This window comes from Varanus komodoensis, unplaced genomic scaffold (assembly GCF_004798865.1).
Source record: "Varanus komodoensis strain SLA01 unplaced genomic scaffold, ASM479886v1 scaffold19, whole genome shotgun sequence".
NCBI classification, from domain to species: Eukaryota; Metazoa; Chordata; class Lepidosauria; order Squamata; family Varanidae; genus Varanus; species Varanus komodoensis.
In genome coordinates this window covers 10,226,892-10,249,439 of record NW_025335550.1, presented here as the reverse complement: position 1 = coordinate 10,249,439, position 22,548 = coordinate 10,226,892, and the positions used below count along the sequence as shown (strand labels likewise).

Here is a 22,548-nt window from a genome sequence, read left to right as displayed (position 1 = left end):
GCAGCTGGCGTTTCATGTGCATTATTCTCTTCTAATCCGGTCCGACCCTCGTTTGCATAATTTCTCTCTTGCAGGCTTGGAGCATCCCTCAGGCAAAACCAATACAAACCCGAGTTAGTCTGAGCCGATCCTTTCCAGAGGCGTCTCTGTGGCAGGGAGTCTCCTTCCTGCCCAGGGGACGCATACCATTGCCCTCGCCGGTGCGTTTTCTGGCTCCTGCCTGCGCTCTTCTGAGAACGGCGATGGCCGTGCATTCAGCAGCTGCTGAGAACAGCGCAGTGGGACGTAAACAGCCCTGGCCGTTGCTCCAGAGCAAAGCGTGTTCCGCCACAGGGTGTATCTCGCTTCTTAGCTGCAGAGGAGCTAAACGAGCGTACTGTGCCTTGACAGCACTCAGTCAGAGGGTTTCTGCTACCCACGTGTGTCATGGCTGCTGTTCTGCCTTGGACATGCAGGTTACTATTATGATCTGGATGACTCCTACGACGAGAGCGACGAAGAGGAAGTACGAGTCCATCTGCGATGCGTTGCAGAGCAGCCGCCCCTCAAGCTGGACACCTCCTCTGAGGTAAGCTCCGTCTCATAGAAAGCCAGAGCGTTTGGGGTCTCGTGCAGGGGCTTGTTCAGAACCTCCACAGATGGGTGCCAGGAGTGACTGATCAGAAGCATCCTGCCAGGGATGCCGTTCGGGACGGATCTTCCTCTGTGCCGCCACCTGTGGGCTGGCTCATCACTCCAAGACAGGATCAGATCTTCAGTGCAAACGTGACGGTGCGCACTGCCTCTTCAAGAGAATGTGCTTGATTAGAAAATGGTTAGCCTGCAAAATGCCAAAGAGAAGAAATTTGTTCCAGACAGATTGGGCAGTAGCCTCACAAACCTGAGTTCTTCCACACGGTGCTCAGTCCTGCTTGAACTGGTTCAGCGTAAGAATATTCCGCATACCTTTGGCAGCTGAATATTGTCAGACTCTTGGGTGGACATCGATGCATCTCTGCTCCTGTGTAACTGAAGGGTTTGCATTTGCGTAAAAGTTCCATGAGTGATTGCCTTCCCTGAGCAGGCCTGTGCATCTGATTGCATCATCCAGTGCTTCCATGTTCACTTCGGCCAAAGAAACGTGCTGATGAACGTTCTCTCGCTATTATGCCCTTCCAGAAACTGGAGTTCTTGCAGCTCTTTGGACTGACCACCCAACAGCAGAAGGAAGAGCTGCTGACTCAGAAGCGGAGGAAAAGGAGGAGGATGTTGCGAGAGCGGAGTCCGTCCCCACCAGTGGTCCAGAATAAACGCCAGACCCCCTCTCCACGCTGCGTGCTTTCAACGCGTTACAGCCCCGATGACATGAACAACAGTCCCAACTTTGAGGAGAAAAAGAAGTTCCTCACCGCCTTCAATTTAACTCACATCACTGCTGAGAAAAGGAAAGGTACCTATCAGGGCCCTCGGACAGGGGGAAAACAAGTAGACTCCTCTTGGACTAAGTAACAATCGGGAAGTGAGATTTCACCAAGATTCATAAGTCCTGAAGGAACATACTAGTTCTGCATCTCTCGAACCTGACCATCTCTAGTTTATGGTCTGATGGGTGCCTTTCCTGTGGAATATCCCCACCTAAATTCACATCTGCACAGAATCATATGCAAGGGTCATGCAGGGTATGTAAGAGCCCATAAGAAACGGGATTGTAGGCCCACCTGCCTTCTGAAAGAAAACCTCAGCTTGCACAACCCGTCCACATTAGGTCTAGCAAATTATTCACGGAAGCGTGGTATTCATAACCTGACCCGACCGCTGCTTTCATCTTCTTATTGCGTCCTGTATTGCCCAGAAGGGAGGGTGCAGCTTGGTGTAGCGCCATGATGAAGAGTATCAACCGCAAACTGGTACATGTCTCATGCAGATCTCATTTTAACCATGCACTGAGGCAAATACCCCTCTCAGCTTTAGCTTCTTCGACTGCAGGTGTGGAGGTGACATTACTATCCTCCTTGCCAAGACAGATGGCATGTGTTAACTGGTCGGATAACTTTTAAAAGGTGCAGTGTATATGCAGAGTGGCAGAGTTTTATTTTTATTTTTTCACTAAAGTAGTAATGAGAGCGCTGCTCTCCTAGGCTGTATATTAGACCTGCCTCTTCTCATTCGGCTACTGAGAAAAAAGATGTTTCTCTCTCTGCTTTCCATCCTGCAGATAAAGAGAAGCTGGTGGAGATGTTCCATGCCATGAAACAAAAAAGTGCCTCCACAGCGCTGCCAGTGAAAAACTCCCCGCGGGACAGTCCCAGTATCGTTCAAGCTGGTAAGCAGTTGGGAATGACAACTCTGTGGCAGCCAAGGATTGGTGGTCCTGCTTGGGACTCCCTGGCTGAAAGATGTCCTTGTGGGCTTGATCGTCCTCTATCTGTGGCTCTTCGCTCATGTAAAAGGGACAGGCTGAGTTCAGGGAAATACTATTTGAATATCACATGCAGATGGAAGTGTGTTCCTGTTGGTCTGCCAGAGCAGAGCAGAAAGTAAACGTCTTAGAAATGGCTCTGCAGAATGTGCCTGTGCGCATGTACTCAGGAGTCCCACTGATTTTAGCGGGCCCTACGCTTAGTTAAATGTACGATGGATTGCAGACTTTGCAGAAGGTTGAAAGGAACAATGCCACTTGTGTCTCATCTCCAGCTGCTTCTTCAATAGCCCTCAAAAACAGGCGAGTGTCAGAAACCACAAACACGGAAGGATGTTTTCTGTAACTGTGCCTACCTCACAATATAGTGCACATGGTTTTGGTGCCACATACAGCCACCCATTAGCACACTTCCTCAAACCAGGCGGGTAATTCTTGGAGCATAGCAGTCAAGGGTAATACAGCAGCTGCATATGAGTTCAAATTTGCACATCACAAACTCATTTTAAGATATCTTTTGGAAGTGTGTGTTATGATTATACAAGAAGATGTCTTGTCCAACTCCGTTATGTGATATTTCATTCATACTTCCTTATGTCGACAAATTCCAGATCACTTTCACAGAGTACTAAACAGAAATTAATTTATTTTTCCAAACTTCTGTCTTTAGCCATGCATCTCTTGACAAAGGGAATTTACTTCCAGAAGAACAACTGTGTAGAACAGAAGTTGCTCAGAGTGACACTGTTATCTGTTTTTTCCCCAAGAGCCACAAATACAGCAAACTGCTGTGGATTCAGATAAACCAGTCAGCACTGCTGCTGCTTCTCTGCCAGACACTCCGAAGACAGCTGAGCCCTGCAGAATAGAACAGCTGAAGCCGCACGAATTTCTAAGAGCCAAGGAGCCTATTTCTGTCTCCGTTGAGAAGCCCAGGTTGAGTGACGGGCTCACGGCCAAAAAAAGCCTGAGCATCCTCAACTACGTCCGAGGCCCTTTGCCGAAGGACATCCCTGTGCCTCTGTCACACAGCATGAACGGGAAGAACAAGCCATGGGAGCCCTTTCTAGCCGAGGAGTTTGCACACCAATTCCATGAGTCTGTGCTGCAGTCCACACAGAAAGCCCTGCAGAAACACAAAGGTAATGAAAATGCAGGCAGCAAAACGGAGGCAGGCGCTTGCCGCATGTCGCGTTGAGAAGGAAAATTCAGGACTCTGAAATGTTGGTACAGTTTTAAAGGTCGGTTCAGGTTTAAGTTTGAATGCCCAAAGGAAGACACAGCTTCTACTTGATTTTTGCTCTCTATATATGCAAATTTTGCACACAGCAAAAAACTTCATTTTAAACAGGCAAAAGTTGTGATTGAAAAATGTGCTCATCCGATTTGTGAATACAAATGAAATCTCTCTCCTTTCAGTGCTTAGAAAAGCTTCTGTAAAGCTTCTTGGAATATATTCAATTCATATTCATGTTCAATTCAGGGTGCATTTGAACAATGGCGTGCTCTTCCTTTTTCAGGAATAACCGTTATGTTAAAGCAGGATCAGCTGTGTGCCTGCTCTAAATTCCAACCTCATTCATTTAAGGGACAAACCGTGTGCCTGCGAAATATTTTACAGATGTTTAATATCTGTGCTATCCGTCCCTTGTATTCCTAGATCAGACTGAACATTTTTCAGTAGGTGGTAGTAGTTATGATAACTTCATGAAACATACCTGAAAATTCACTCATTTCATGAAAAGCTCATTAAGTCCAGAATTGCAGCATTGAAGTTGTTACCGTGTGCCGGTAACAGCCATTACTGGGAAATGTCTTAAAAAACAGAGGCAGCCAATAGGAGCAGCCGGTTTACTACCTGAAGGGGGTGATCGTTATGGGCCATAAAATGTTGTCACAGACTGGCTGTAAGAGAGAGAGTAAAAATCACTTGAGAAGGTTGAATGAGTGATCTTACCGACGCAGCTTTCAGTTAAGGTATCTTGAGTGGAAATGGTTAAAACACTGACGTTCCATTTTGAGAGTTCTGGGATATTTTTCAGCCTGATTGGAGCTTGACCGGCTGCAGCCCCTGTTTCGGGCTGTGCTGCCATCTTGATCATTCCCTCACCTCCGTCACCTCAGTGGTTCCCCCATTATTCTTTGTTCCCCCCATTATTTCATGAAGGCTCCATCATTGGAGCCTTGCAGCCCATTTCCTGCTGTGCAGTACTTGGAGCATGGCTGGGGGATGTCGCGGGGGGGGGGCGCACAGATGTTAGTGCATATTGCAAAGATGGATTATTGGTGTCTAGCACTTCCTTCATGGAGATTTTGCTTCTCCCGGCTGCTCTCTGGCATCTAAGCTGCTTTATCGAGCTGTTCTTATCAGGATACATGGGCTGTGCTTACAACTCCTTTTTCATCCAAGATAGAGTTGGCCGGTGCACACCTTGGATGGATAAGCAGTGGGGAATCCCTTACCCCTCCATTCACCGAAGCATCAGTTAGTCAAACCAAGGGTTGGAGGAGTGTGTGTTACTGATGCTTTACCTATTTCTGTTTTACCTCTTGCATGCTGGCTCCTAGGTAATGCAATGGCACACTCAGCTGAGCAGAACCATAAAGTTGATGCCTCCATCCATTATAACATTCCGGAACTGCAGACCTCAAGCTGGGTGTCTCTGCCTCAGCAGAACGGCCAGAAAGATTCCCAGCATAAAGGGTTTATTCCTCCAGAACATGACAAAATCTCTGACTCCGAAGAAGACAATGGGGAAGAGGAGGAAGACGAGGAGCAGGAGGAGGAGGAGGAGTACCACCGCAGACCAAAATGGCATGGGATAGAAGCAATCTTTGAAGCTTACCAGGAACATATAGAAGGTAAGTTACATCGATTCAGGAGAACTTCACAATGGCTGAAGTTGTTTTCCAAGAATGCAAAGAAAAGAAAGGGACAGGTCATCATATCCATTTGCTCTGGTTTTGAATGCAAAGCCTTTGCATAAATATTCTTTGTCAATATAATAAGAATTTCCCAGTGCAGAATGGGGAGAAGGTTATTTAAAATATGTGAAACTCTTGCCACAACCCAGCTTTCTAGCGGACAAAAAGCAACTGTGAAATGACCAAGAGACACTACATAATTTGAGGAATCATTTCAGGTATGAATCATTCCCCACAAAGGCGTATCTGCAGAGGGCTTATCCTCCGCCTCTGCTTCGGTACGTTCATAATACTTCGGTGGTTTTATTACATTGGTTTAAGCCTCTCAATAATTTGTCAAAATCTCCCTCTTTTCACTGAAACTTTCATCCTCTCTTAGGGTTAGGGGTGTGCACCAGGGTAGGGTTAGGGTTAGGAAAACGAGGTGTCCTGGCATGATTTTGATGCTTGGAACGTGTTTAGAAGGGGCAGAAAAGATGAGCAGTGCAGAAAAAGCCACTCACGGAGGGCTTTTTCAAAATTGCCATTTTTGATGATATTTTACCCCCCCTGTTAGGGGTGTGCACCAGGGTAGGGTTAGGGTTAGGAAAACGAGGTGTCCCGGCATGATTTTGATGCTTGGAACGTGTTTAGAACGGGCAGAAAAGATGAGCAGTGCAGAAAAAGCCACTCACGGAGGGCTTTTTCAAAATTGCCATTTTTGATGATATTTTACCCCCCTGTTAGGGTTAGGGGTGTGCACCAGGGTAGGGTTAGGGTTAGGAAAACGAGGTGTCCTGGCATGATTTTGATGCTTGGAACGTGTTTAGAAGGGGCAGAAAAGATGAGCAGTGCAGAAAAAGCCACTCAGGGAGGGCTTTTTCAAAATTGCCATTTTTGATGATATTTTACCCCCCTGTTATGGTTAGGGGTGTGCACCAGGGTAGGGTTAGGGTTAGGAAAACGAGGTGTCCTGGCATGATTTTGATGCTTGGAACGTGTTTAGAAGGGGCAGAAAAGATGAGCAGTGCAGAAAAAGCCACTCAGGGGGTGTTTTTTCAAAATTGCCCTGTTTTCAATGATATTTTACCCCACTTTTAGGGTTAGGGGTGTGCACCAGGGTAGGGTTAGGGTTAGGAAAACAAGGTGTCCTGGCACGATTTTGATGCTTGGAACGTGTTTAGAAGGGGCAGAAAAGATGAGCAGTGCAGAAAAAGCCACTCAGGGGGGGTTTTTTCAAAATTGCCCTGTTTTCAATGGTATTTTACCCCACTGTTAGGGTTAGGGGTGTGCACCAGGGTAGGGTTAGGGTTAGGAAAACGAGGTGTCCTGGCACGATTTTGATGCTTGGAACGTGTTTAGAAGGGGCAGAAAAGATGAGCAGTGCAGAAAAAGCCACTCAGGGAGGGCTTTTTCGAAATTGCCATTTTTGATGGTATTTTACCCCGCTGTAAGGGTTAGGGGTGTGCACCAGGGTAGGGTTAGGGTTAGGAAAACGAGGTGTCCTGGCATGATTTTGATGCTTGGAACGTGTTTAGAAGGGGCAGAAAAGATGAGCAGTGCAGAAAAAGCCACTCAGAGAGGGCTTTTTCAAAATTGCCATTTTTGATGGTATTTTACCCCGCTGTAAGGGTTAGGGGTGTGCACCAGGGTAGGGTTAGGGTTAGGAAAACGAGGTGTCCTGGCATGATTTTGATGGTTGGAACGTGTTTAGAAGGGGCAGAAAAGATGAGCCGTGCAGAAAAAGCCACTCAGGGAGGGCTTTTTAAAAATTGCCATTTTTGATGATATTTTACCCCCCTGTTAGGGTTAGGGGTGTGCACCAGGGTAGGGTTAGGGTTAGAAAAACGAGGTGTCCTGGCATGATTTTGATGGTTGGAACGTGTTTAGAAGGGGCAGAAAAGATGAGCAGTGCAGAAAAAGCCACTCAGGGAGGGCTTTTTCAAAATTGCCGTTTTCAATGGTATTTTACCCCCCTGTTCGGGTTAGGGGTGTGCACCAGGGTAGGGTTAGGGTTAGGAAAACGAGGTGTCCTGGCATGATTTTGATGGTTGGAACGTGTTTAGAAGGGGCAGAAAAGATGAGAAGTGCAGAAAAAGCCACTCCGGGAGGGCTTTTTCAAAATTGCCATTTTTGATGATATTTTACCCCCCTGTTAGGGTTAGGGGTGTGCACCAGGGTAGGGTTAGGGTTAGGAAAACGAGGTGTCCTGGCATGATTTTGATGCTTGGAACGTGTTTAGAATGGGCAGAAAAGATGAGCAGTGCAGAAAAAGCCGCTCAGGGAGGGCTTTTTCAAAATTGCCCTGTTTTCAATGGTATTTTACTCCTCTTTTAGGGTTAGGGGTGTGCACCAGGGTAGGGTTAGTGTTAGGAAAACGAGGCGTCCTGGCATGATTTTGATGGTTGGAACGTGTTTAGAACAGGCAGAAAAGATGAGCAGTGCAGAAAAAGCCACTTAGGGAGGCCTTTTTCAAAATCGCCCTCTTTTCAATGCTATTTTACCGTTTTACCTATCGGGGGCTGTCAGGGTTAGGGGTGTTCACCAGGGTAGGGTTTAGGATGTGGTGCTGAACCCATAGCACACGTGCCGCAGTTTTCACGTAGTGCCCTCTCCGTCGGTATGTGAGCCAAGTCGCCCCAGCATCGCCCCAGGAGCTGAGCGTCGGATAAAAGCGCACAGGGGCCATGCGCATGCTCTGGAAGGAGTAGTGGCGCCAGACGATGGCATCACGAGCTGTAATGCATTAGTCACAACTCGCCTGAGCTTTCACATGGCCGTCAGTGCACTTCCAAGGGCAGATATATATTTGCTGGATTTGGCTGTGAGTTGTTTTTCTAAACTAAAACCTTAGTTTTCAGGTTTTATTTTAGTGTTGGCACTTTGTGATAATTAGGTCTGTTTTGGCTTGCAGTTTGGGCACTCGGTCTCTAAAAGGTTCGCCATCCCTGGTCTAGACCCAGAGGCCTGGCCTACCTTTGGATTATGGTCCAGAGATGCTTTTCCTTTTTATTTTCCCAGAGTTCTCCTCCTCTTCTGACTGCAACTTAAGATTATTGGTCCACCTGTGACTATTCCCTTAAATTTCTTGCACCAAAATTGCTCCACATTAACTGCTTGAGCTCTTGTCCCCCATTACTCATTGCACTGCTTAAGACACAAATGCTAAGTCGTTTCCTGAGCATCAGCTGCTATTATGCCCTCTAGTTTTATCACAGCAGTAAATCTTACATTTCTGATATCTTGCAAGTTAATTACATCTCTCTCAGATACTTATGAACAGGATTTAAATTGCCTTTTAGAAACCTGTAAGGCAGAGTTATTAGCATCAAAAGAGATTCCGTAAAGTATTCCCATAAACTCTACCTTTTATGATGTAAGGCTGCTACCATTAGTTTTTCCCTCCCTTTCAAAGAATTATACTACTTTGAATTTCTCACTGCCTTTAATTTCTCAAGGAGCAGATTTCAATCCTTAGGTAGAAGATAGTAAGCCTGGACAGATTTCAGGCTGCCTCATAATACTGTGCTTTTAAGATTAACACAGTCAAGAGATAATCTCTCCTTCATATGTCATGGGGTTATGTATTGATGAAACAATCTTACTCTTAAGATCTCTAATAAATATTACTGGCTTCTGAGGTCACAGAACCAGAAAGTTTTCAGTTTGAATTCAGAGTGGTTAACCTTTAAAGCTCTAAATAGTTACGTCTCTTAGGCAGCCTCAAAACTAAAGGTAGGAGAGACACTGAATTCAGAACTAAGCAGGAAGGAAACTGATTGTACCTCATCCCACAATGTGGGAGTGCTGGCACTCCCAGCTCATATTCTGTATTATAATTTACACGGAAGTAGTCCTACACTTTGTAGGGAATTGTCAGAAAGTGCCTAGTCTAAAATATACATTCCAGCCCTAAAACCAGAAAATGTTGGGAACGCAAAGTACCCCAGAATAGCCATAGGAACAGTTACTAGGGTACTTTTATATCCCCCAAAATAGGCTCCAAGCAAGGGAACAAAAGAAAATTCATTTAAAATAACTATATTTTTGGCCAGGACGTCTCCAATTATATTGTTTTATATGGTTAATTGTGTATTTATTTATTGTTGTGAGCTGCCCCGAGGCTTCGGCGAATGGGGCGGCATAGAAGCTCGCTAAATAAATAAAAAATAAAAATAAATAAAACCTTCAGCAAACAGAATTAAAATCCACTTGGGGCAATTTATTTTAAACTCTAGTAGGTCAAATTATCGCAGTATAGAGAAAATGTCAATGTGCCAAGCATTGTTATGTAGTTTTGTTTTGCATAGCCTCAAGAATGATTACATATTATTTGATTGAAACATTCCTGGGAATTTAGGCAGGACCAAAAGTTTTTCATATGCAGCATTGTTTTCGCCTGATGCACTTCTGCCTGGAATCAGAGATGCATTCGGGGCAAAGCTTCTAACCAGCTTGTAAATTTGAGCTGGTAAGGCGTTTTCTATGAGTGTAAATGAATCGCATTGGTAATTTCTCTCTCGCTTATTCCTCCCTTCATGCGTGAAGTGTTCATTAGCTGATCACCGGGCTTTCTGAGGTGGTGGGGACAAGTACGGCCTTGTTAGCGTCCACACCACCTTGCAGAATGCCCTTCGAGGTCAGATAGGTAAAGTTCAAACAGGGCACCCCTTTACTCTACATGCCTCCTTAAAGCCTCATTAAGAACGGTCTTCGCTGAGAAAATGACATAGCCACAGAAGGGACCCTGCTGTTCCCATTCATCTTGTTTTTTTTTGGTCTTATGAACTTACTTTGTGCTGGATTTTTAGCTCATGTCAATTGTTTTTTAGTATGATGGTCGTTTAATTGCAGTGCCTTCATTTTTGTATCCCTTGTTTTATTATTTTGTACTGTCCTGTTTTTTTGGTTGCCCCAGGAGAGCAATCCTGTGGCCCATAGACAGCATCTTAGTAGCCACAGGGGCCTTTTCAGATGCCTAGATTAGAGGTCAAAGCCAGTGCGCTGACACTGGAGCTCCAACCCGCCTTTCCCCACACAGCCAACCCAGGAGGAACTGGGGTGCCTGCTCCCCAAGTTCAGGAATGCAGCCTTAGAGGAGAAAAGCTGGCACTTCAGCTGGGGGGCGGGTGGCCAGGATCCAAGCTGCCTCAGTGCCTTTCCAGCCTTCTTTCTCCAAAACACTCCAGCCAGAGGGGCAAAAACTAGAATAAGGAAAAATAATCACCTCCCGAAAGGGGCTCTCACTTCCACTGGACTGCAACTCAGTAACAAGCTAGCTGTTTCTCTCCCATGAAAGGAGTAATTTTGAATGGCTTTTGGAAGATGGTGCCATCATATACACTAACAAGCAGGGAAGAATGATATGCTTAGGGAGAACTGAGGTTTGCAGAAACATAAAATCTTTAGAAACATTTAATGAACAGCACAGGGAGGACTGAGCATGCTCACCGGGCACGGAATGGGGGGCAGAAAACTAGGGAGTGATGACGCGGTGAAAACCCTCAACTGGAGCACTTTCCTCTGCAGTGATGTATCACAAGCCCTGCTTGTACATGAAAATTCATATTCATGAAATTAGTCCCTTGATAGCAACTTTGATAAGTACTTAGTAAACAAAATCCAGGAAAAGCTGATTTTGGAAAATCATATTTATTGTAGGAAGAAAAAAAAAACTTATGTTGAGCATCTTTTCGCTGCTGGAAAGAACTAGGAATTTAGCTGTAAAGGCCATCTGTTCATTTCTGAATGTTCAGATGTAGTTTCTCAACTGTGCGGACTCAGCACGAAGGCAAAGCACTGAGATTTAAAATGGAGGATGCCACCCCCTCGATGCCACGGACGCGTCTCCTGCGTGCTCTTGCTTCAGAGACGACCGCCGGCTCGCTCAGGCGACTTACCAGTCTGAATTTCATTGCAGAGCAAAACCTGGAGCGGCACGTCCTGCAGACCCAGTGCAGACGCTTGGAGGCCCAGCACTACAGCCTCAGCCTGACTGCGGAGCAGCTGTCGCACACCATGACGGTGAGTCGGGGCCTGCGCCGGCACGCCCGGCAGGGCCGCCAACCTGAAGCCAGGGCCACCTGGCCGGCTACCCGAGGAAGGGGGCCCGGGGCCCAGAGTGGCGCCTGGTGCTCCAGGCCTTCGCGCTGCTCCCGAGACACTGCCTGCACCCCGGATTGCACTGCCTGAAACGTCTTTTCTCTTCCCGTGCAGGAACTGAGGAACCAGAAGCAGAAGATTGTCTCTGAAAGGGAACGACTTCAGGCCGAGCTAGATCACTTGAGAAAGTGCCTTGCATTGCCTGCAATGCAGTGGTCTAGGAGTTACTTCAAGGGGTATCCCAGGTGACACTCCCTTGCACTAGGCCGAACATATAGTATAGAAATAATAATCTATTTTATTACCTGGAATATTTAATATTTTTCACTGGGAGGTTTGAAGCTTAAAAATAAAAGAGAATGTGCCATGCATGGAGCAAAGGAATGTGGGATCCAGGAAAATCCAAAACCATCTCTTGAAAAGATGCAACCGTCTTTCTACACTCTGCAAGTAGCCCGCTTGAACACTGGTTCAGTTAATTTTGAAAGGGTTATTTTCCTTCTGCTTCCTCTTTTTTTTAATCTTGTTTTTAATCCAGAGAGTCCACCAATGACACTAATGTTCGCCTCCCGCTGAAGGGGCGGGGATTATCTCCATACATAATGCTCCTTTTTTGTTGCCATATGAATTCAGTTGATGTTGTTTGGATCTGTACATTTTATTTGTTCTGAAACACACAGTTTTGCAATCCATGAGGATGCCAGGTACACATCTGCTTCTGTTAGAATGAACTGGATATTTTGGATACAAAAATAATCGCCTGCAGAGTAACAGACCCAGCAGAAGAAAATGCAGCTTCCAAACTTGACTTCCCATGCATCAATCAGCTTTTTGCTGGACATGCACTTCACTTGAAAAATAAAAGTGAATAAATAAACTGAAGGTACCGTTTTATTACTGGGAAGGGGAGGATGTACAGAACAGTGATATACATACAATACACACAGATTATGTACCCCAGTGGGTAGAATTTTCATACAAAGATTTTGCAATTAAAGAGTTGAAAAAAGGTGCTTCAGCCTTGTACTGTGTATATATTTAAAATGTTTTGTATGTTTTATTACTTTAATTATTGTTATAAAAAGCTTGCCATTTTCAATATGTTTCTGCTTTTTTTTTTTTTTTGGCAAAACGGTAGCTTGCTTTTAGTGTTTGTACTGCTGCTGGTCAGGACATGAAAAAATATTGAAGTGTTTAAAAAAAAAATTTTAAAGAAAAAGCTTTCCACTGGGGCACGTGCTATCACTTCTAAGTATTTTGCAATGTGTAGCACCTGGTTGGTGGTACAGTGAATTCTCTTACTATAAAACCAGGCACTTCCCCTTTCTCCTGCTCCCTACCTTACATTTCTTCAAGTACTTGAAATACTGAATGTCACATGACCAGCTGCTATTGAGAATCCAGGGTTGCAATCTGAGGAGACCACGATTTAGGGACTAAATTACAATCCTCGCAGTCAACATCCAGTACTTGCTCAGTTCACCAACACTGACTGAAATCACAGCAGCATCAACTCTGTGAGGTTTCCAAAGAAAAAAAGTTCAGTCCAAAAACTACAAAAAAAAAAAAAAAAGCTTATGCAAAGAAAGGAAAATCTTGTGAAGTGTGCCTCAAACTAGCTGTCTCCAAACTGCTTCTCACTCACACAAACACACACAGAGTGGTATGTTGCGATTCCATTCACCAGTGAACCGAAGCGTACGAGTAAACGCAACAGTGTGGACTGGCTGCATGCAGCACCCGATTGACACCCATGTTGCAAACAGCACAACAGGCAACCGACCTGCCCTCACAATCATGCGATTCGTACCTGCAGCCCTGTAGTTCCATCGCTGAAACAAAGGATCTGGTTTCACCGTCCGCTGTGAGGAGGGTCTCGGCACTGTCTGTATCCAAGCAACAGCCCATCGTTCTTGATTCAAAAGTCATGGATCCTCAATGCCCACGGCCCTTACATGACTTTTAAGGTCTATCCTATCCTGGCTCTCTCAGCCACTGCCGTAAATCCGACCCCTTTGACCGGTCAACAAGAGCCGATGTGCACTGGCATTTTTTCCTTACCTAAATAGTGCCTGTTCAAATTTGAAATGAAACTCCTTTCTCCAGCAAAACATCTTGGCCATAATTTTGCTATTCTTTTCCACACTTCATTAATTATCACTATTAACTATAACATCAACAGAAAAAGGCATTATTGCAGGGCAAGACAGATAAGATATCCATGCGGCAACTGATATTCGGTCTGGAAGTTTGCAGTAAGAAAACTCCAAGCTCCAGTTGTCTGTCGAGGCTGCCTTCTCCGCTGTGTGAAGTGTGACAAAGCAATACATGTAAAGAGGAGTCCCTGTCTCTTAAAATAACTTTGTAAGTATCTTAAGAGTGTCAGTCACAAAATGTTACAGGCCCGGACTTTTTGTATTTGCTGAGTGGCCCATACACGAAAAGTGAGGTTCAGTTCCCACAAGCAAGTTCAGAATGGCTTTCCCAGCCTTAACTCTTCCATTCACCACCAACCAGTTCTTGCTGACAAAAGTATGGCAAAAGCACAATACTTCGAAAAGACAAATACCACAACCCTGGAACTTGCCGTCTGCAGTCACTGGGCTATTTTTATCCTTTTTTTGTACTCTGAGATTTTACTTGCTGATGTGCGATGTTGGTTGTTGCTATAGAAAAACTATTTTGCTGAACACCTAGAATGAAAAGCAAGTTCTTACGTTCTTACCATACTCGGTGATCAGCTGCAAGGGACAGCAATGCTTCTATGCCCTTTAATCTCTTAGAAGATCCAGCTGGTGCAGGTTCTTCACCCTTTGAGAAAGCTAGACCTGCCATAATTCCATTTTCTATGCAACTTTTATGAATACCAAAGCCCTGACCACCCTCCAAAAGAAAGTATATCTGTTATAAGCAGGTACACTCAAGAGCAAATTTGGTCCCCAAGTTAAAAAGCCTTGTTCCTAGATACAAAGAGCATGCATGTGTGAGTTTCTCTTTCAATTACCAGGTGCTCCTTCAGCCAGCCATGCCTGACAGCTTCTGTAATAGTGTTCTGCATATCCTTCCTTGATATACTGAGACAATCGGCTCTAATGGAGCATGAGAGAAAAATAGCAGGAAAGAGCAAAAGTCATTTATTATTTTTTCCTGTCAATACTGTTAGGCTCACCCATTTGCCTTCACCAGGAAAAAGAAACCTCTACCTGTTTATCATGGCTGCCATTTTATTCCATAACTAGAGTTTGCCAAAAAAGGAAAATGCAAAACTATACCTTAAACTTAACATCAGCTGAAAAGTATTATAGGACCACAGCATTAATGTTCGTTGCTATTCAGGTTTCAGTTTTGGCCAGAAAACACTTCTGGAACACATTTACAGTTGCTAGCCATGTGGGAATGCAATACATATTTGTAGTAGTGATGCAGGAAGTTCCACTACCTTTAGGCGTCTGAGAAAAAAGATGAGCTGAAAATTAATGGCTCTATTAATAAATTTCTAACTAGATTAATTTTCTATTTTCTTCCCTACTTCGACACTATCCAAATTGGGTGTTAGACGAGGGGCATATGGGCTGCTATCTTCACAGCAAGTTCATCCAGAAGTTGCAGTGTCTTTCACATCAGAACGGACCGTACCTTTTGCTTCCTAGTTTAACCGATGAGAGAGTGGGCAGGAGCAAACACGGGCATTCCCAAGGGAGGCCACTGCACCCACGTTTCTGAATACAACTGCACTGAGTGCAGTTTCTCTCAACTGAGCGAAACGCAGGCTACATTCTGTGGGAAGGCATTGGCACCACATCACTTCAGCATTTGCAGGCCTGACAACGTGTGCTGTTTAAGGGCACGCGCGAGAGCCGACTGGCTTGATCTCCTTATAGATGGATAACAGTCGTGAAAACTGAGTGTGCGCTTTGTCAAACTCAGTTGGATTCTAATCCAGCCTCAGACAAGGGTACACAAGATGCCGGGTCAGCATCAATTTCCCATTCAGTGAAAGTACCCATTATTTGAAATATTCCTTTTCCTCATATAATGCAAAATCATAAATGCGGAGGCTAAAAATGGACCATTAAGAAATCACAAGACCCTACCACGGAGAAACCCATCTTTCAAAGAGTTCTCTCCTTTTCTAACTTTAACAATGGAAGGCAATGTATTCTGCTCCCATAACCCATGTAGAAACTACCTGGCCCTGGCCCACTGCTTAAATTCTCAAACATTTGCTCTCCCTTGACCCCAGGACCATGCTGACGTCTTGTTCTAATGCGAAATTTCTCCAGCAACAGAGCAGGAGGGGAGAGCAGGAGGATAAAGCCCAGCCTGCTGGGGCAGTTTAGATGCTGTGAGACAAATTTAACCTGTTTTAAGTGTACTTGTTTGAACTAAATGTAATGTAATATATTATTTGTTGAATGTAGTAATTAGGTATTTATGAATATATTGCTGTAATTTCTGACAACATCCAAAAATAAACTGTTCCTAAATCATGACAAAGGATTATTTTCCCAACCCCAATGGTGAAAAAGTTACACTGACTCTGTGGAAATTAAAAACAGCAACACTAACCACATTTAAAGGCACCTTTGGAAGAAAAAGATCAAATCCTGCAGCACTAGCAGCTTCATCCAGCTTTATATGGCATTTACACCCTATAAACACCTTATAGCTAACCTTACAACCAGACCAATAAGGTAGGTCATGACTTTTCCTGCAATGAATAAACTAGAAACTTACTAGAAGCTAGAATGGCTAAAGTTAAGCAATGACATAATTTCCAAAACGCTGACAAGTATCACAAATAAACTTTAAGTAGCATGGAAAAAGATGCAAGGGATAGTAGACAGCAAATTATTAGACACTATGGCAGTGTATGACTATAACACCTGAATAAAATATATAATGCATTTTGATTCTGACTATTTGAAGACTACGACTGGTACTGTAAACCGCTCTGGGAGCATAATAAAACCAGGTTTAAGTGGTGTGTTTGGAGAGAACATGCTAGTCCGCTATAAGCAAACTCTTGCCCCATCTTTAACAACTTCATGATGCAATATTAAAAATGTGCTTGTAGGCAAAGGTTCATTCTTGGAATGTCACATAACACTGCAAATAAAATAGAACAAAAGAAAAGCTCACTAAGGTTAATAAGAAAAACAGATGGAATTTGCACCAGAACTCTTCATGATAAAAGATCAAGCGATTCAGTTTCTGGTGAACCTTTCACTAACATGTACACAAGCGCAGTCTGCGCAGTTCAAACATTTGAACTTCCTTATCCGAAACACCCCACAGAGAGGCAAGAGGTCAGAGGACTACTGCAGAACGCACCCACCGCTGCCTAGGCCAACCTGTCCCACGAACGAGTCTTCATGTAGCCGCATTTAGGCCACAATCCTAGTATTCTCCTCCGCTCAAGTGGCTTCTAAGGAAGGCGATAAGCCAGATACTCAGCAACATTTGCTGTGTGACTAATGGCCAGTGGAAACCAGATCAAGCACTGAATGCCCGTGGAAACCAGCTGTAACTGCAGGGAGTCTCCAGCAAATTAAAGGCGACCCTTCACAGCAGGGATAAAAAGAACACAAACCAGACCAAGTGATGTGCCTTGTCTTGCAGCCCCATTGTCTCCCCCTCTTAGCAGACACTCTTACACAAAAGCAGTGCACTTCAGTAGCTGCTGTCAAGGCAACCAGAGAAAACCCTTTATCTCGGAGGACAGCTGACAGACAAAGACTGCAATCAGCGATATCATGGTGGAAGCTCTGGGTCCTGTCGGAAAGAGGGACTGGAATACACACCTCACTCCCCAGGTAGGCCCAGAGGAGTGCCATGCAACTGGATCCTTAGGTGCCGGAACCAATGTGCTTCCTCCTCCTGGAGGGAGAATAAAATCCAGCCCAGAAGCAAAAGCTACGGCCAATTCGTCTGGAAGGGCAGCCACACGTCGGGACGCTGGAGTGTTGTTGGCGAAGAGCATCTATTTGTTGGGGGAAGGTAACATGCACCTCCACTGCTGAGGTCACACCGTTTTGCAACGATGGCAGACTGGGCTGGCTAGAACGCCGCAGCCTCAACGTTCCATTAGCTTCCAACTAGTTCAGGCTATCCAGAATGATGTTACACTGACTCGGTCATGATGCAGAGTTTTCGCTTTGAATAATTTGCCAAATAGTATCACATGTGTGCTTGCTTAAGACTCGGGAATCGGCAGGCTGCCAGGAACACATTTCATGGAAGATTGCTGCCTTCAAAAGTCCTGGGATTGGGCATTCTCTCCGGGCTGGAGACTGGTTCGGAGCTTGTACATGTGATCTAATGCTTGAGTAAGGAAAGCACCGGTGGTGTTGATCTCCATCAGCGTCAGATTATCCAGCTTATGAGAGACAAGGAACAGACATTACAAAATGACAAGATTCATAAGAATTGCAAAAGTGTACAAAAAAATAATAGAATCTGGTTACCCGAGAGGCGCCTCAGAATCATAAGATTCTCTTTCTTTAAGCCAGCAAGATTCTAGCTCATGTGTCTGCGAGGGAGGAGCTTGGCAACATTAATGCCTGGTCGACCAACGACTCAGAGATGACTCAGATGGCATTTCTGGTAACCGGGGTGAAAAGAACCGTCCGCTGACTTGCCAAACTTTGTCCACAGCATTTGACAAATCTTCAAAATAGGACTACAGCAAACATACCACTCTTATCAAGCTTACCCAGTTTAGGATTTTCTTTCACAGAATTTAGAATGTGGTACTGAATCAAAATGCCACACCTTGACTTCAATATATTAATGTTAATACCAGCCACATAAAAATGGTCCTAGACCAGTGGTGGTGAACCTATGGCACATGTGCCACAGCAGGCACGCAGAGCTGTCCCTGTCGGCAAGCAAGCCAAGTTGCCCCAGCAGCCGAGCATGTGATCACAGTGCGCATAGGGGCCATGCGCATGCTCGGAAAGGAGTAGCGGCACCAGGCGATGACGTCACAAGTCAACTCGTCCGAGCTTTCACATGGTCAGTCGGTGGGCTGCCAAGGGGGGTGGGGGGGGGGGTGTGTGTGGGTGTGTGGGTGTGTGGGTGTGTGTGTGTGTGTGTATTTTCCCTTGGACTGGCTGTGAATTGTTTTTTCTATACTAAACCCTCAGTTTTCAGGTTTTATTGCAGTCTTGGCACTTTGCGATAAATAGGTGGGTTTTGGGTTGCAGTTTGGGCACTCGGTCTCTAAAAGGTTCACCATCACTGCCCTAAACCACTGACCTTGCTAGTAAGAGATGGCAGGAATTGTAGCCCACTGTATCTGGTGGCACCAGACAGGTCCAGACAATCGCAGGTACATCAAATCGCCGTTGTTCTGGCAAGCACCCCTAACTTGCAAATTTCGGATGGCCTCTCCCTGAACACACTCCCATATCCAAATGCAAAATCGCTTCATGGCGCATACAAGTGGCATGGAGATGCCCTTCCTGGGCTGGCGAAGGCCACAGTTCAACAGCGGCACAGCACCCTTTCAAGCAATCACGCAACCCTAACTAAGCAAACCTGTGAGCACTGGTGTGTGACACCTTGCCACACGGACAGTCCAAAGGACTTCCAGGGCGACTGCAATTCAACAATAAAATTCTGAATCTCACTGCAGCTATTCGGTGCCAATAGGAATTAGCTGAGGCTATGCAAAGGACAGGATAGAAATGCTTTAAATGAAGAAATAATAAACAAACAAACAGGAGCCTAAGCAACATTTACATTTTCCATAGAAATTCTGACGGTTCACAGAACAAACTGCTTAAACATGCACTAAAGTACTCTCCCAGCTTCATCAATAAACTTAATTTATTAGACGTACAGCCCACATTTTTCTTATAACAAACTCATAGCATCGTAGATCATTCACCTCCTCCGGCTCTCAATCTTATCCCCACAACAACAACCCTGTGAGGAAGGCTGGGCTGAGAGCCTGTGACTGGCCCAAAGTCACCCAGTTGGTTTCAAGGCATGTGGGAACTAGAACCCAGATCACTCGGGTTAAGCTCTTAACCACTACCCCACACTGGCTGTCATGGCTTATGAAAGCATCATAGATTTCTCTTACCCGGGCATGAGCTTCCTGCTGTCTGACAAAGCTGTCCGCAGACAACCGGAGTTTGGCTATCCGTGTGTCCCATATATCTTTAACCAAGGTTCGGATTTCATCTGCCTTTGGAATATTATCCACAGCACTAACAGAGAGGGGAGATTAGTAAGAACTTTCTATAAGGGACCCGAGAGGCACTTCACAAGTTCAAATCCCAGACACATTCAAGATATTGATCAGCTTCTAAAGAAGCCGCAGGCATATGGGTATTTTCTCATACTACTCAACAGGAACTTGCCATTAAAACAATCTGTCTACATTATGAAAGATTTTGTTACGAAATACGCCGCCCAGGCGAACAAGTCAGTAAAGCGCTATGCCAAGAGATGCAGACACTTACATTAGATAAGCGCCCCAAACCAAGGGTCCCCAGCCTTTTGGGGATGTAGGCACATCTGGGGATTTGAGAAACTGCCATGGCTCCCATGGAAGATGTGGCCAGTCCCATAATGGGGTTGGGTCAGTCAACGGTTAAATACTGTAGCAGGCAGGGGAGAGAAACAGCAAGAAATTAAAGAGATGGTGAGGGAGAAATAGTGAGCCAGCAGATGAGGAGAAAAGGAGGGGGGCATGGCTAGAGTGGGAGAGGAAGACGACTAGGAAAGATGTGAGGGGATAGTGAAGCTAGAAACCAGGAGTACAGGAGGGAAGGGGGAGAAATCCATGTGGCGAGAAGACTGAGGAGGGCAAGAAAGTGACTTCCCTGCCTGCTGGCCACCAGCTAATCCACAACAGGTGCAGCAGCAGGAAGGACGAGCTGGCCCCCTTAAATCTTTCATTTTTTTTTAAATTGAAAAAACGAAGGGGTCAAAAATGGCAGTTTGTGGATGCAGCAGCAGGTCCCTGCAGATGGCTTGGGACATGGGAGCAGCAGTGCACTAGGGGTGCCTGCCCTAATACACTTGCACCTTGTTCTTCCACTGGCCCAGCATGCGGTTCCTTCTTCCCAGCAGTCTTATGGGCAGTGACGCCAAGGGCCATCGCGTCCCCTGGCATGGCCCAGTTTCCTCCCCAGTTTCAAGACGCCGACTGTACAGACTCTGTGCTGTCACCATCGAGTCAGACCTGATGAAGAGGTGCTTTACGCACTCCAGTGGTACAGCACACACTCTGCAGGTCTCAGGTTTGAGCCTGGCATTCCAGAAAGGGCAGGAAAAATTCCTGACTGAAATGCTGCAAAGCTACCTCCCGTCACTGCCAAAAGCAGGATGCTAGAGCTGATGCCAGGTAAGGCAGCGCCTCATCTGACTATGAGACTGCAAAAGCAGCCACATTTTGGTGACCTCTGAGTTGGACTAATAAACGAATTATTCTGAAATGGATTTTTATTTTTTTCTTATGACCAATATGACTTTTTGCCTAATTCCTTTGTATACTGCCAGCATTAGAATTTGCCCATCAAATACCTTTTCACAGAGAGCAAAGCAGTAGTATTACATTATGAAACCTACTCACTAGTTCAACAGCAACTTAGTCAATTCCATGTAGAAAGGACTAGGCATTGGGGTGAAAGTGTCTTCTTTGCGTTCCTGATCTCGAATTTGCTCTAACTTTTCTAGAAAGTAAGAGAAAGAAATTTTGCATATTGATCCTGCAGAATGAACACTACATTTAAGGAAGTCAGCATTCTAATGAAAGAGCCAGAACAATAAGGAAAGTAATTAGCATGTATCTGTTTCAGTAGACAGTCATAATAATGAATAAAAACACAACTGACTTCTAACAGCAGGTAGAGGCTGCACTGTAAGTTGCCATCTTCTCCCCCAAGGGAGCTAACTCCCAGATATGTGTGTATAAGATTGCAGACTTGGCCTCCTAAAGTAAATAGGTACCTCTACTAAAGTGAAGACATTCATCACCAAAGACGGGCACAACACCGCCGCAAACTAGCCAGCATGGCAGAGTCCTACTTAGTATGAAAGGACCGTGTACCCATTGCTACTACAGACTTTTGAAAAGAAAAATGTATTTAGGAAAGCTGCAGCAGAGAGTAAATACAAATATCTCATGATCTGCTGTGAATACGAATATTTAAAATCATACTGAAACACACCAGCTGACATTTGAATTAGAACATTTGATGTATCATAAATCAGCACTTATCTTAAAAATTAGAAAAGAATCAAATGAAATACAACAATGCATATGTATAGATGCAGTCAGTTAAAAAATGGTAAAAAGCAGCAAAATGGTAGTTTTAACAATTAAAAGGCCAAACAGAGGCCATTCAACAGCCAACACCTTATTAAACTGGAAGTGGCTCTTCCTTACCTACATCCATCCATTCTGGAGGTATCAGTCGACACTTCTGTCTCTGTTTCAGGTTGATCGCCAACCAGAGAGGTACTTCCACAGGCAGCCCAGGATTAAAGGGACCCAAGTCCCCCTAAGGGAGAAATTCACAAGAAATATGGAAAGCTGTTTTAATTATCTGTAGTATGTTAATGCCACTCCCCAGCCACAAAGACTCCCCAAACGACTGGCATACAACGCCATAATATTTGTTTTTTTTTTTTTAATGTATTAAAAGCTTTTCTATCCTGCCCCGGTTCTCACTCCCGTCTATTTTAACCGCCTTGTCCGACAAAGAGCGCTCGAGGGCTGAACACCCGACACGGCTTTTTGTCCCACTAAACGCTTTATCCGAGGCGGGCAGCTCTAGGCGACGGCACGTGCGGGGCCTCCACAACGGGGCTGGGGCGAGTTTTGCTCTCCAGCCCGATGAACCGTGTTTCCGGCGGGCAACGAGCTCCGCCCCAAGAGGCAACCCAGCCAGGCCGACCCGGGGCTCCCCTCGGTCCAGGGGCGAGAGCACCTCGCTCGGCCACTGCCCCGACCGCCCGAGGGCCCGGCAGGCTCAGCCGCGGGGCCTCCGCTCTCGGCGGGTCTCCCACCCGCGGGGAGGGTTCTGCGTCCCTGCCCAGGCCCCGCCGGGGGCGAGCGGCCGGCCGGCCGGTCGGTCGCCGCGGCCTCCCCGGCCGCGCGGAGGCGGGCGGCCGACAGCGGGACG

The 22,548-nt window shown here is 45.5% G+C and overlaps 2 protein-coding genes across 8 annotated transcripts in view; one reads left to right on the top strand and one right to left on the bottom strand.

Moving 5' to 3' along the window:
• Positions 1–12,503, top strand: part of GSE1 (Gse1 coiled-coil protein) — a 197,711-nt gene extending 185,208 nt beyond the window's left edge. For all 6 annotated transcript variants that reach the window (XM_044427847.1, XM_044427848.1, XM_044427851.1 and 3 more), the window contains 7 exons: positions 456–568; positions 1,159–1,429; positions 2,195–2,302; positions 3,166–3,540; positions 4,967–5,260; positions 11,223–11,326; positions 11,519–12,503. In XM_044427847.1, coding sequence (XP_044283782.1) covers positions 456–568; positions 1,159–1,429; positions 2,195–2,302; positions 3,166–3,540; positions 4,967–5,260; positions 11,223–11,326; positions 11,519–11,653 — 1,400 coding nt within the window. In that variant the 3' untranslated portion in view covers positions 11,654–12,503. The remainder of the gene's footprint in view (positions 1–455; positions 569–1,158; positions 1,430–2,194; positions 2,303–3,165; positions 3,541–4,966; positions 5,261–11,222; positions 11,327–11,518) is intronic.
• Positions 12,278–22,548, bottom strand: part of GINS2 (GINS complex subunit 2) — a 10,610-nt gene continuing 339 nt past the window's right edge. The window contains exons 2-6 of one of the 2 annotated variants that reach the window (XR_006414501.1): positions 21,810–21,924; positions 20,994–21,093; positions 19,497–19,623; positions 17,209–17,783; positions 12,278–16,513 (exon numbers count right to left, since the gene is read on the bottom strand). Coding sequence is in view for 1 of the 2 variants with exons in the window: in XM_044427853.1 (XP_044283788.1) it covers positions 17,658–17,783; positions 19,497–19,623; positions 20,994–21,093; positions 21,810–21,924 (468 nt within the window). In the remaining variant the exon portion in view is untranslated. Of the gene's footprint in view, positions 17,784–19,496; positions 19,624–20,993; positions 21,094–21,809; positions 21,925–22,548 lie in introns of both variants that reach the window. The other variant, XM_044427853.1, reaches the window with a different exon arrangement.